This window comes from Mustelus asterias, unplaced genomic scaffold (genome assembly GCF_964213995.1).
Source record: "Mustelus asterias unplaced genomic scaffold, sMusAst1.hap1.1 HAP1_SCAFFOLD_244, whole genome shotgun sequence".
In the NCBI taxonomy this organism is placed as follows: domain Eukaryota; kingdom Metazoa; phylum Chordata; class Chondrichthyes; order Carcharhiniformes; family Triakidae; genus Mustelus; species Mustelus asterias.
Window position 1 is genome coordinate 194,178 of NW_027590215.1, and position 14,827 is coordinate 209,004.

A 14,827-nucleotide genomic window follows, 5' to 3' on the forward strand; every position below is an offset into this window, starting at 1 on the left:
TTTTCCTGAGGTCTGCATGAAGAATTCCGCTCTCTAACAAAGACAGAGCAATAATTGTCAGACCCAAAGTCTCCAGGTCTCCAGCTAAAAGAGCCCAACTGCCCTTTTACACTTCTTACCCTTCGAGTTTTGACATCTTAAACCAACATGGGCCACGTCTTGTGAATGTGAATCCCCTTCGGATGTTTCTGTCAGATTCTCAGTGCAGGTTTTCCATTTACCTTAAATTTTTAAAAGAGCAATTGTTGAACTAATTCATACTTCTAAAACCTAGGAATTATGAAATTAGATCTTTGCAACACCTTCCCCATGAAGAAATGAAAATGTATCATCCTCGCATTATCCCATTTGAAAGATTACAATGTAGACTCAAAACGTTGGCTCTTCCCATAGATGCTGTCAGACCTGCTGAGATTTTCCAGCATTTTGTGTTTTTGTTTCAGATTCCAGCATCCGCAGTATTTTGCTTTCAACAATGTACAACATGCTGTATATTTAAATAGTTGTGATCTTATCAAATGGTGAAGCAGGCTCAAAGAGCCAAATGGCCAACTCCCGTTCCAAAGTCTAATGTTTAATTACCTTATAACCTGCAATACACATAATAATCCCTCCATTGTCCACTTCACATTCACAAGTCCAGCTTGGTAACAGCACACTGCTGGATTCCATGTCCAGGAATTCAGTCCACTGAAGATGGAAAATATTACTGCTTAGTGTTTTCTGAAAGTTTTCTTCTTATAATAATTATCGTGCAAAGTTCCTCCTGCGAGAGGAGAGTCCTCATTGCTGTTCATCTGTGAATTTTCAACTTCAGTTTTGAAAACAGTCTGTTCAGAATGCACGTTTTGAACTTTACTTTCTTCCATGTTTGCAGTTCCTCCATTGTTTAAATCCAGAGAGAATATTCCAGTCAATTCCACATTGAAATGTCTTCTTCTTGCTCTGTTGTAGCTGCAGCTTCATTTTTAATTTCATTTCCCAGAATCTCACATTCTGGATTCTCTTTTGGAGAGAGCAAGTTCAAAATGGCTTCTTTTTGTGTCAACAACTCTTTCCTTCATTGGTCAAAATCTTCTTCAGCCAAACTGTTGTTAAAATGTATTTTATGTTCAAGCAAAAATGTTGACCATTCCCATTTGGAGACTGTGTTCTCGGGCTTCAGAAGCAGAGGAATTGAGAACAAAAGCAGGGAGGTTACACTGATAGTTTCTAAAGCTCTGGGTGAGGCCACAACAGAACACTGAGCCCAGTTCTGGTCACCACACCTTTGGAAGGATGTGAGGGTCCTGGAGAGGGTGCAGAGGAGATTTACCGGGATGGTTCCAGGAATGAGGAATTTTATCCACAAGCTAGGCTGGAGAAGCTGGGATTGTTCTCCTTGGAGAAAAGGAGATGGAGGGGAGATTTGCTCGAGGTGTACAAAATTAAAATAGGTTTAAATAATGTGAAAAGGAAAAGCTGTTCCCATTAGCTGATGGTGCAAGGATGAGATGCACAGATTTATATATTCTTAGCGAGAGATGCAGGGGGATGTGAGAAAGGGATGTTTTATGCAATGAGGGGGAATGAGCTGGAACTCACTGCCTGTGAGGGTGGTGGAAGCAGAGGCAATTAATGATTTAACAAGGAAAATGGACCGACACTTGCGGGAAATAGAACTGAAAGGATAAAGGGATAGAACGGGGCAATGGGACTGACCGGTTTACCCCATGAGAATAATCCCGGAACTGAGAGCATTTAACCCTCTGAAAACACCGGTGTTACTTTTCTCTGGAAAACTGAAGACTGATGGAAGTCTTCAAGATTATGAAGGGGTTCAATGATCCAGTACGGATTTAATGAGAAACACCTTTACCAGCGAGTGGTGAGAATGTGGAACTCACGACCACAGCGAGTGGTTGAGGTGAACAGCATGAATACATTGAAGGGGAAGCTAGATACATACATGAGGGAGAGAGGAATAGAAGGATATGCTGATGGGGGGAGATGAAGAGGGGTGGGTGGAGGCTCATGTGGAGCATAAATACTGACACAGACCAATTGGGCCGACTGGCCCGGCCCTGTGCTGTAGACTCAATGGAACAGAGACAATTGTATTTATTTTAGATCTACTTGAAATGATAGGAGAAGTAGGATTTACTATCCAGGATAAAATAAATGTCCTTCATCAGCTTGTGTGGCTCATTTGTGGAAATGTGCTCTCCCAGCCCACTGGAAGCAAAGTTGTGAGAAAGACCAATCCAGCAGAGCTGGACCTTCTGATCCAGGATCTTCTGATCCTCCCACTTCACCAACTGTCAGAATGAACATGGTTCAGTCCTGGGTGTGATTAACAGCAGCAATAACAGCAGAATCCAACCCGTGTCATCACTTGTGAACTCGCTGGTGGTTGCGCAGGTAGGTTGACCGACTGAATCTCTTCCCACACTCAGAGCAGGTGAATGTCCTCTCCGCAGTGTGAAGACGCTGGTGTATCTGCAGGCTGGATGAATCAATGAATGCTTTCCCACACTCAGAGCAGGTGGGTGGCCACTCCCCAGTGTGAATCCGCTGGTGTGCCTTCAGGAAGGATGACCGACTGAATCCCTTTCCACACTCGGAGCAGGTAAACGGCCTCTCTTTGGTGTGAACTCGTTGGTGTATCCGCAGGCTTGATGAGTCAATGAATGCCTTCCCACACTCAGTACAGGTGAACGGTCTCTCCCCAGTGTGAACGCGTTGGTGTATCCGCAGGTTGGAGGAGTGAGAGAATCCCTTTCCACAATCAGAGCAGGTGAACGGCCTCTCCCCGGTGTGAACTCGCGGGTGTGCCTGCAAGTGAGATAACCGACTGAATCCCATCTCACACTCAGAGCAGGTGAACGGCCTCTCCCCAGTGTGACTGCGTCGATGAATTTCCAGCTGAGACGGGGATTTGAATCCCTTCCCACAATCCCCACATTTCCACGGTTTCTCCATGGTGCGGGTGTCCCTGTCTCCAGGTTTGTTGTTCAGCTGAGGTGGCCACACAAAGCGTCTGTACAATCTCTTCCTGGTGTAAATGGTGATGGTCTTTCAAACTATGTAACTGTCACTGGAACACTCTCACCCAGATGTTTGTATCTTGCTGCTTTTCCAGTCACACTGATGTTTAAAACTTTCTGAAGCAAACAGAACAGAAAGACATTTCTCCTTCTAGATTCAAAGGCTAATAATATTCAGATCCTGATAATCGAGTGACTCTGTCAATTCTTCACTTGATGTTTGATTTGAATTTTGTGTCTGCAAATCCTCCCCCTTTGAAGATCCTGTAAAAGAGGTTATAAATTTCATCACTGTCAGTTAAGGATAGAATCTACAATTGGCAGTTGTTAATTTCTATCTTGTTCCCCGAAAGCTGTAAATAACTGTCCCACACTCTCCCTGCATTACCTGGAGTATTGTGTGGAGCTTTTGTCTCCTTACTAAAGGAAGGATACACTTGCAATAGAGGGAGTGGAGCAAGGGTTCATTCGACAAATCCCTGGAAGGGTGGAAGTTTCCTCGGAGGAGACTGGGCCTCTATTCTCTCAAAGTTTCGAAGAATGAGGGCTGATCTTCTATAACTCAACTGAGTTGAGGAGGAACTTCTTCACACAAAGGTTGTGAATCTGTGTAATTCCCTGCCCAGTGAAGCAGTTGAGGCTACCTCATTGAATGTTTTTAAGGCAAGGATAGATACATTTTTGAACAGTAAAGGAATTAAGGGTTATGGGGAGCGGGCGGGTAAGTGGAGCTGAGCCCACAAAAAAATCAGCCACGATCTTATTGAATGGCGGAGCAGGCTCGAGGGGCCAGATGGCCCACTCCTGCTCCTAGTTCTTATGTTCTTATAATAACTCCAGATGTATCAATGTTGTTATGATCCTTATGAGTACAATAACCTTAAAATTAACATTCCCAGACAAACCCAGTGCAATAAAGCAAAGAGAAAGATTTCACCTTCTAATAAATCTTGCAATAATCAAATTAAAATCAACATCAATGAATCATGCATTAACAGACAAACAGTATTTGAAAGGAAGAGGGAAGCTTATGTAGGGATGAGGAAACAAGGTTCAGATGGCTCGATTGAGGGTTACAAGTTAGCAAGGAATGAGCTGAAAAAGGGGCTTAGGAGAGCTAGGAGGGGACATGAGAAGTCCTTGGCGGGTCGGATCAAGGAAAACCCCAAGGCTTTTTACTCTTATGTGAGGAATAAAAGAATGACCAGGGTGAGGTTAGGGCCGGTCAAGGACAGTAGTGGGAACTTGTGTATGGAGTCAGTAGAGATAGGCGAGGTGATGAATGAATACTTTTCTTCAGTGTTCACCAAGGAGAGGGGCCATGTTTTTGAGGAAGAGAAGGTGTTACAGGCTAATAGGCTGGAGGAAATAGATGTTCGGAGGGAGGATGTCTTGGCAGTTTTGAATAAACTGAAGGTCGATAAGTCCCCTGGGCCTGATGAAATGTATCCTAGGATTCTTTGGGAGGCAAGGGATGAGATTGCAGAGCCTTTGGCGTTGATCTTTGGGTCCTCGCTGTCCACGGGGATGGTGCCAGAGGACTGGAGAATGGCGAATGTTGTTCCTCTGTTTAAGAAAGGGAATAGAAATGACCCTGGTAATTATAGACCGGTTAGTCTTACTTCGGTGGTTGGTAAATTGATGGAAAGGGTCCTTAGGGATGGGATTTACGACCATTTAGAAAGATGCGGATTAATCCGAGATAGTCAGCACGGATTCGTGAAGGGCAAGTCGTGCCTCACAAATTTGATAGAATTTTTTGAGGAGGTAACTAAGTGTGTTGATGAAGGTAGGGCAGTTGATGTCATATACATGGATTTTAGTAAGGCGTTTGATAAGGTCCCCCATGGTCGGCTTATGATGAAAGTGAGGAGGTGTGGGATAGAGGGAAAGTTGGCCGATTGGATAGGTAACTGGCTGTCTGACCGAAGACAGAGGGTGGTGGTCGATGGAAAATTTTCGGATTGGAGGCAGGTTGCTAGCGGTGTGCCGCAGGGATCAGTGCTTGGTCCTCTGCTCTTTGTGATTTTTATTAATGACTTAGAGGAGCGGGCTGAAGGGTGGATCAGTAAATTTGCTGATGACACCAAGATTGGTGGAGTAGTGGATGAGGTGGAGGGCTGTTGTAGGCTGCAAAGAGACATAGATAGGATGCAAAGCTGGGCTGAAAAATGGCAAATGGAGTTAACCCTGATAAATGTGAGGTGATTCATTTTGGTAGGACTAATTTAAATGTGGATTACAGGGTCAAAGGTAGGGTTCTGAAGACTGTGGAGGAACAGAGAGATCTTGGGGTCCATATCCACAGATCTCTAAAGGTTGCCAGTCAAGTGGATAGAGCTGTGAAGAAGGCCTATAGTGTGTTAGCATTTATTAACAGGGGGTTGGAGTTTAAGAGCCGTGGGGTTATGCTGCAACTGTACAGGACCTTGGTGAGACCACATTTGGAATATTGTGTGCAGTTCTGGTCACCTCACTATAGGAAGGATGTGGAAGCGCTGGAAGGAGTGCAGAGGAGATTTACCAGGTTGCTGCCTGGTTTGGAGGGTAGGTCATATGAGGAAAGGTTGAGGGAGCTAGGGCTGTTCTCTCTGGAGCGGAGGAGGCTGAGGGGAGACTTAATAGAGGTGTATAAAATGATGAAGGGGATAGATAGAGTGAACGTTCAAAGACTATTTCCTCGGGTGGATGGAGCTATTACAAGGGGGCATAACTATAGGGTTCGTGGTGGGAGATACAGGACGGATATCAGAGGTAGGTTCTTTACGCAGAGAGTGGTTGGGGTGTGGAATGGACTGCCTGCAGTGATAGTGGAGTCAGACACTTTAGAAACATTTAAGCGGTTATTGGATAGGCACATGGAGCACACCAGGATGATAGGGAGTGGGATAGCTTGATCTTGGTTTCAGATAAAGCTCGGCACAACATCGTGGGCCGAAGGGCCTGTTCTGTGCTGTATTGTTCTATGTTCTATGTTCTATGAATAGACAGGATAAATTTGTCTTTAAATATCTCAGACAATAAAACAGGTTCCACAAAATCACAAACATTTTCCCCCTCACCATATTTGGCTCTAATTCCAGTTCCAGAGTCCCACAACTCTCTGTATTTCCCAGAGGGAGAAAGAAAGTGTTTTCCTCACAGATGTTGCCCAGAGGAGGAGGTTTGAGTCTGTGTGTGAAGTTTGAGTGTGTGTGTGAAGTTTGAGTCTGTGGTGAAGTTTGAGTCTGTGTGTGAAGTTGGAGTCTGTGGTGAAGTTTGAGTCTGTGGTGAAGTTTGAGTCTGTGTGTGAAGTTTGAGTCTGTGGTGAAGTTTGAGTCTGTGTGTGAAGTTTGAGTCTGTGGTGAAGCTACAAACAGAAGCTGTTCTGTTTCAAATCAAACTGCGGGACTTGGAAGAAAATGATGGGAAGATTTTGCAAAGTCCCCTCCCCCACTCCCTCAGCTGGCAGCCCAGCACGCAGGCGCAGAGAGCGCTGCTGAGCCGAGCTGTCTGGAGCAGGCGCAGAGAGCGCTGCTGAGCCGAGTTGTCCGGAGCAGGCGCAGTGCGGCTGCCGCCAGCGATCGCTCTCGATCTCTTTTTGAAGCAGCAGCCGCCGGAGAGCGAGGGGGGAGGGGGAGATCACCGAGCGGCTTCTCGCTCTGGCCGGAGCCGGTTGCCTGGAAACCTTGGCTCGAGGAAGCACAGGGGGAATGGAAACAATGGGAGGTGGAACAATGGGAGGGGGCGTGTCCGCGCGCCTGGGCCTGCGCACTGGAACCCCACGACGTCATGGCAGAGCAGACTGATTCCTATTGGCTGATTCTAGCGTAGACGTTCCCAACGCTCAGTCTCCCATTGGAGGAAAAAGACAACATTGCGGATTGGACAACAGCTCCACGCGTTCGGAGGTCAAAGTGTCTCCGGCCCCACGTGGGCTCGGGTTTCGCTGCCTATTGTCTTCATTGACCAATGGCAAGAGCTGGAGGACCGGAAGAACTCTGATCATCCAGCCAATCAGTGGCGGGTTTTGTGCCAATGGCTGCACGGGTCATCCTGATTGTCTGAACGTGGAGCTGGTCAAGCGGCTGCTTCCCTCTTTCTGAAGATTGAGCTTCACACATTACAAATTTCTCCCCTGTCCAACATCTGTGAGTAAAACACTTTCCATTTCTTTTCTCATTCTGGGGGAAATTGGGGACTTGCAGCAACTGAAGGGAAAGGAAGTGAATCCAGGGAGGCTGCAGACTCTGGAAAGGTTGGCCCAGGTCTATCTCCGTCTTAAAGACATTGACATCCTTTGCTCCTCCAGCTTGACACATTTATTTGTCTGGCTAAAAGGATGGTCTCTTTCCTAATGTTCACAAGTATAGGGGTGGTTTCCCCAGTGGATGGCTGACATTTAAGGGGACAGTAAATTAATATAGCACACAGATATACCTGGTGTTGTTGTGGTACATATTAGACATATTATTTATGGTTCTGTAAAAATGTTTACTGTTATTTCTACATTTTAATATAGTACTGATATCTTTAGGGCCCTTGCGAAAAGATTCAGCAATTCCAGTCCTTCCCAATGCTTCATCGAGCAATCTAGTCAGCTCCATTCCTCCCTAAATAGCTGTACTTGTGGAAGTTTATTTGCTTCAAATATCCACCTGTTTCGTTTTGAAATAAGTTACCACTGCTTCCACGATCGTCTTAGGCAGAGAAGCAGATTATCGCTTTCTAAATAATGTCCCCTGAAGCTGTATTGCTAATTAAAAAATAGAGTATGGTAGAGCACACATTTTTCATCCAGTTATATACATGATGTGGAGATGCTGGTGTTGGACTGGGGTGGGCACAGTAAGAAGTCTCACCACACCAGATTAAAATCCAACAGGTTCATTTGGAATCACCAGTTTTCGGAGCGCTGCTCCTTCATCATGTGTCTCACCTGATGAAGAAGCAGTGCTCCGAAAGTTCATGATACCAAACAAAGCTGTTGGACTTTAACCCAGTTATATATATTCACATGAGATATAATATATATTTCAGCGGACTGCGTGTTAAGATTTTCACGTATATTTGAAGCTGTCGATTAGAATGAATCATTCCCTTCACTATCATTTTTTTAAAACAGTAAATGAATTAAGGGTTATGGTGAGCGGGTGGGTAAGTGGAGCTAAGTCCATGAAAAGATCAGCCATGATCTTATTGAATGGCAGAGCAGCTCGAGAGGTTCAGTGGCCTACTCCTGCTCCTAGTTCTTAAGTTCTTATAATTAGAACATAGAACATTACAGCGCAGTACAGGCCCTTCGGCCCTCGATGTTGCGCCGACCAGTGGTACCAATCTAAAGCCCCTCTAATCTACACTATTCCAATATCATCCATATGTTTATCCAATAACCACTTGAACGCTCTCAATGTTGACGAGTCCACCACTGCTGCAGGCAGGGCATTCCATGCCCTTACTACTCTCTGAGTAAAGAACCTACCTCTAACGTCTGTCCTATATCTCTCACCCCTCAATTTAAAGCTATGTCCCCTCATGCTAGCCAACACCATCCGTGGAAAAAGGCTCTCACTATCCACCCTATCTAATCCTCTGATCATCTTGTGTGCCTCTATTAAGTCACCTCTTAACCTTCTTCTCTCTAACGAAAACAACCTCAAGCCCCTCAGCCTTTCCTCATACGATTTTCCCACCATACCAGGCAACATCCTGGTAAATCCCCTTTGCACCCTTTCCAACACTTCCACATCTTCCACATCCACATTGTTTGGCTGATATTTGGGACAACAGAATGAAAATGGCGAAAATTGCTGGAATTTTACCAGCACGCCAACCCGAGGCTCGTAGGATCCCGTCGGAGAATGCCATTCTGCAAACCTCACCTGCCCCAATTCCGAGGCAGACGTGCCAGTAAAATTTCAGCCAATGTGTCTGGATGGATTTTTGAGGAATTATAGAGGAAAGAAGATTCCATAGAAACTAGAATTTTTGGTTTTGAATTTCTATTCTGCACCAAATGACAACTTTCATGAACTTCTTTTACAGAATATCAGGAGGCGATTTGCAGACATAAATCCCAAAAGATATAAAGCAATGGCGTAACTGGAAAAGCACCGAGACACACACACACACACAGCCGAGTGAGTGCTTCAGTGAACTGACTCTGGAAAGAGCTTTAACCAGTTACACAGCCTGAAAGAATATCACACCATTCACAGTGAGGAGAAACAGTACACGTGTTGTGTGTGTGTGAACGAGGCTTCAACTGATCATCGAACCTGGAGAGACACAAGGACACCTACGTCATGGAGAAACTGTGGAAATGTGGGGACTGTGGGAAGAAATTCAGATACCCATCAGAGCTGGAGATTCATCGACGGAGTCACACAGGGGAGAAACCATTCATCTGTTTCAAATGTGGGAGGGGATTCAGTAATTCATCCAACTTATTGAAACACAAACGGGTTCACACTGAGGAGAGGCCATTCACCTGTTCTGACTGTGGGAAGGGATTCAAATCCTTATCAGTGCTACAGATTCATTGGCGGATTCACACTGGAGAGAGGCCATTCACCTGCTCCGAGTGTGGGAAGGGATTCACTCATTCATCCAACTTTCTGACACACAAGCGCGTTCACACTGGGGAGAGGCCATTCTCCTGCTCTGTGTGTGAGAAGAGATTCAGCGATTTATCCAGCCTGCGGAAGCACAAGCAAGTTCACACCGGGGAGAGGCCTTTCTCCTGCTCTGTGTGTGGGAAGAGATTCAGTGATTCATCCACCCTGCGGAAGCACGAGCGAGTTCACACTGGGGAGAGACCATTCACCTGCTCAGTCTGTGGGAAAGGATTCACTCGGTCAGCCCACCTGCTGATGCATCAACGAGTCCACACCGGGGAGAGGCCGTTCACCTGCACCGTGTGTGGGAAGGGATTCAGTGCATCATCTATCCTGCAGAACCACCAGGCAGTTCACACTGGGGAGAGGTCATTCACCTGCTCCGTGTGTGGGAAGGAATTCACTCAGTTATTAACCTTGCTGCGACACCAGGCAGTTCACACTGGAGAGAGGCCATTCCCCTGCTCTGTGTGTGGGAAGGGATTTACTAGGTCCACTAGTCTGCTGACACACCAGCGAATTCACTCTGGAGAGAGACCATTCAGTTGCACTGAGTGTGGGAAAGGATTCACTGATTCCTCCAGCCTCTGGAAACACCGGCGAGTTCACACCGGGGAGAGGCCATTCACCTGCTGTGTGTGTGGGAAAGGATTCACTGAGTCGTCCAGTCTGCGGACACACCGTCGAGTTCACACTGGGGAGAAGCCTTTCACCTGCTCTGAATGTGGGAAGGGATTTGCTGATTCTTCCAGCCTGCGGAAACACAAGCAAGTTCACACGGAGGAGAGAGGCTGTTCACCTGCTCTGAGTGTAGGAAAGGATTCACTGAGTCATCCAACCTGCTGAGATATTATGGCAGTCACACCGATTAGAGACCTTTTAAATACTCTGCCTGTGGGTGTTAATTGTATAATTTGGGGTTAAATATATACAAGCAGTGGACATTGATTAGATGTTTACATGAGCACATATAGACACTTACTGACAGAGCATGGAATGGTATTAGGAGTTATATACCTGTAATGTTTCACTCTGTGAATAAATCTATACCAAGTTTTCTCCTTCACCATAAGGCGGTCAGGATTATAACGTGGTAACAGAGAATGTTTAAAAATACCTGACGTTTCCAACCTGAATGTTTGAGAAGGAATAATGATAGCTTTGATAAAAATCAGAAGGGAAAGATGCAAATTATATTAAAACTACACAGACAATTTGTTCACACTACTTGCCAAAGATTAAAAGCCCTGCTTCAAGATGCAGGAGCAGTTGATGAAGAGTATACGAGACTCATACAAAAGACAAAGTGTACAATGTATAAAAATTATTGGAGGATGCCATCACATCCCAACAGTGAACCTTCCTTTGGCCCTTGGGGCTGGAGCTGTGGCACCAGCTCAGTTTCTGAATGATGAGTTTTGAGACGGGTGAAAACATGAACATTCTGGTCAGGAACACAGCAGCTGAAAGTCCTTTCAGTGATGGACTCTGTGAAAGGAATCACACGGTGATCGATGAATTGCTGCAGAAAATCTGAGCTGATCAGCCAAACTGCAAGTTGATAACTGCACTGGCCTGGACGATTCATATAAAGAATTCACTTCAGAGATGGTTGGAGAGTATAATCCCTGTTAATTGGTCTGTGGGAAAAATTCCAAATGACCCTCTGTGCTGGGGATAGTCCTCCTGATTCAGAAGGGATGACAATTAGTACAATTTTTATTCATTTATCTGATTGTTTCACTGCTGCTCAAGCTGAGAAATTATTGTAGATCCTCGATGAGGGGTGTCTTATAATGTAATACTTTGTACAAAATAAAGACCATAATGGTTTTATTTTCCAAATTGTTTTGAAATATTGTGTGTGTTGTTATAATTCGGGTCGAGAACATTAACGTTCAGTGAGAAATCCAAACACCCATCACAAGATTCCAGGTTTTTAAACAAAATCAAACTTCACTGAATATAAACAGAATATTAAAAACCAGCTCAATTAATTATATTTTGTAAAGATTTATGCTGTAAACTCAGTTCTAACTCAAAACATGAACTCTGTTTTCACTCTCTACAGATGCTGCCAGACTTGCTGAGATTTTGCAGCATTTTTCCTTTTTTGTACTTTTTAAACCCTTACTCCTCGACAAGAGTGCCCTTATACTTAATATCTTGAATGTTCATTCACTTCTGTTCCTGAGACAATCCCAAAGGTATGTTAAAGCTCCCAGAATTCACTTTAATTCTCCTCAGTATTCCAGCTATTCTCCAGACTCCAAGATTTCATGAGGATCCTTCTATTAGCTTTCGACTAAACAACTCTCCAACTTTCCTTTGAGATTTCAAAATTTACTCAAAACATGGACTCCTCAATTCAAGCATGGACTTCATTGCCTTCTTGTTGGGGGATTTAAACATTGGGAACACCCATGATTCCTAATGACCTCCTCGGCTTCTGGTCCCACAGCTGGTTCACAGCTCCCGGTCCCACAGTTGGTTCACAGCTCCCGGTCCCACAGCTGGTTCACAGCTCCCACTCCCACAGCTGGTTCACAGCTCCCACTCCCACAGCTGGTTCACAGCTCCCGCTTCCACAGCTGGTTCACAGCTCCCGCTTCCACAGCTGGTTCACAGCTCCCGGTCCCACAGCTGGTTCACAGCTCCCGGTCCCACAGCTGGTTCACAGCTCCTGGTCCCACAGCTGGTTCACAGCTCCCGCTCCCACGGCTGGTTCACAGCTCCCGCTCCCTCAGCTGGTTCACAGCTCCCGCTCCCACAGCTGGTTCACAGCTCCCGGTCCCACAGCTGGTTCACAGCTTCCGCTCCCACAGCTGGCTCACAGCTCCCACTCCCACAGCTGGCTCACGGCTCACAGCTCCCGCTCCCACAGCTGGCTCACAGCTCCCGCTCCCACAGCTGGTTCACAGCTTCCGCTCCCACAGCTGGTTCACAGCTCCCGCTCCCTCAGCTGGTTCACAGCTCCCGCTCCCACAGCTGGTTCACAGCTCCCGCGCCCACAGCTGGTTCACAGCTTCCGCTCCCACAGCTGGCTCACAGCTCCCGCTCCCACAGCTGGCTCACGGCTCACAGCTCCCACTCCCACAGCTGGCTCATAGCTACCGCTCCCACAGCTGGCTCACAGCTCCCACTCCCACAGCTGGCTCACAGCTCCCACTCCCACAGCTAGCTCACAGCTCCCGCTCCCACAGCTGGCTCGCGGCTCACAGCTCCCACTCCCACAGCTGGCTCACAGCTCACAGCTCCCACTCCCACAGCTGGCTCGCGGCTCACAGCTCCCACTCCCACAGCTGGCTCACAGCTCACAGCTCCCACTCCCACAGCTGGCTCGCGGCTCACAGCTCCCACTCCCACAGCTGGCTCACAGCTCACAGCTCCCACTCCCACAGCTGGCTCGCGGCTCACAGCTCCCGCTCCCACAGCTGGCTCACAGCTCCCACTTCCACAGCTGGTTCACAGTTCCCGCTCCCACTTCCACAGCTGGCTCACGGCTCACAGCTCACAGCTCCCACTTCCACAGCTGGCTCACAGCTCACAGCTCCCGCTCCCACAGCTGGTTCACAGCTTCTGGTCCCACAGCTGACGGTTTGCAAGCTCACTGCAGACTGCCTGGTTTCTGTGAGAAACACCCAGAATTCCAACCAAGGTTCCACTCTGAATCACTTAGCTCCATGGTAACGGAGACCAGTTAGCATATCCAATAGATGTTTAAATTAATTAACTTGTAGTTTCAAAACCAAACATGTAACCCTGAGTCTGCGAGAAGAAGTCACCTCACTAATAAAGACAGGACATTAAGTGTCCGACCCAATGTCTCCAGATCTCCAGCTGAAGAGGCTGAGCCCAGCCCCCTTTTTACAGCATTCGTTGCTACATTCTGGTCAGTAAAGATCTAAATGTCCCAAATCTTGCCTTAATTGTGCTACTTCCAGCTGCTTTTCACAATCCAGAAATGTAATTTTCAGTATCCACAATAATCAAATAACCCATGGTTGTTTTTTCTGAATCAAATTATTTGCAATCTTTTTGAATGAACATGTCAAAACTTAGGGAATTCCCTCTGTGTATTTAATTAGAAATGTCTCACTGTGACTCAAAGAGGAACAGTCCAGCTGCCCTTTTACAGTTCTTGCCCTTCCAGTTTTGACTTTTTAAACAAACATGGGCCACGCCTTGAGACTGCGAGTTCCCTCAGGTGTTTTTGTCAGATTCTCAACCCAGGTTTTTCATTTATCTTTCGTTAAAAAATACTAATTCTCAAACTAAAAATTTATTTCTAAAACATGAATGATCAGATAGACACAAACCTCTTCCTCAGGAAGAAATGAAAATGTATCACCATCTGAATATCCTATTTAGAATATTACAATTTGCTGCACATATTAATAACAGCCATGATCATATTGAATGGCGGAGCAGCTCAAAGAGCATCAGCCCACTGGAAGCAAAGTCATGAGACCGGTCAGTCCAGCAGAAAGAAACCCTCCGACCGTCCCACTTTGGGGAGGCGATGGCCCAGTGGTACTATCGCTAGACTATTAATCAAGAAACTCAGCTAATGTTCTGGGCACCCAGGTTCAAATCCCACCATGACAGATGGTGGAATTTGACTTCAATAAAAAATATCTAGAATTAAGAATCTACTGATGACCATGAAACTATTGAGTTTTCAGTATCCACAATAATCAAATAACCCATGGTTGTTTTTTCTGAATCAAATTATTTGCAATCTTTTTGAATGAACATGTCAAAACTTAGGGAATTCCCTCTGTGTGTTTAATTAGAAATGTCTCACTGTGACTCAAAGAGGAACAGTCCAGCTGCCCTTTTACAGTTCTTACCCTTCCAGTTTTGACTTTTTAAACAAACATGGGCCACGCCTACCGGAAAACCCATCTGGTTCACTAATGTCCTTTAGGGAAGGAAATCTGCCATCCTTACCTGGTCTGGCCGACGATGACTCAAGAGCCACAGCAATGTGACTGACACTCAACTGCCCTCTCAAGGGCAACGAGAGGTGGGCAATAAATGCTGACCAGCGACACCCATGTCCCACACTGAATAAAAATAAAACTGTCAGAGTGAACATGGTTCAGTTCTGGATGTGAATAACAGCAGCAATAACAGCAGAATCCAGTCCCTGTCATCACTTGTGGACTCGCTGGTATCTGAACAGATTGGATAACTGAGTGA

The 14,827-nt window shown here is 46.0% G+C and overlaps 1 protein-coding gene across 1 annotated transcript in view; it reads right to left on the bottom strand.

Moving 5' to 3' along the window:
- Nucleotides 1-14,827, bottom strand: part of LOC144485908 (uncharacterized) — a 95,055-nt gene that overhangs the window by 38,599 nt on the left and 41,629 nt on the right. Inside the window, exon 7 of the mRNA XM_078203975.1 lies at nucleotides 10,919-11,110. Coding sequence (XP_078060101.1) covers nucleotides 10,919-11,110 — 192 coding nt within the window. The remainder of the gene's footprint in view (nucleotides 1-10,918; nucleotides 11,111-14,827) is intronic.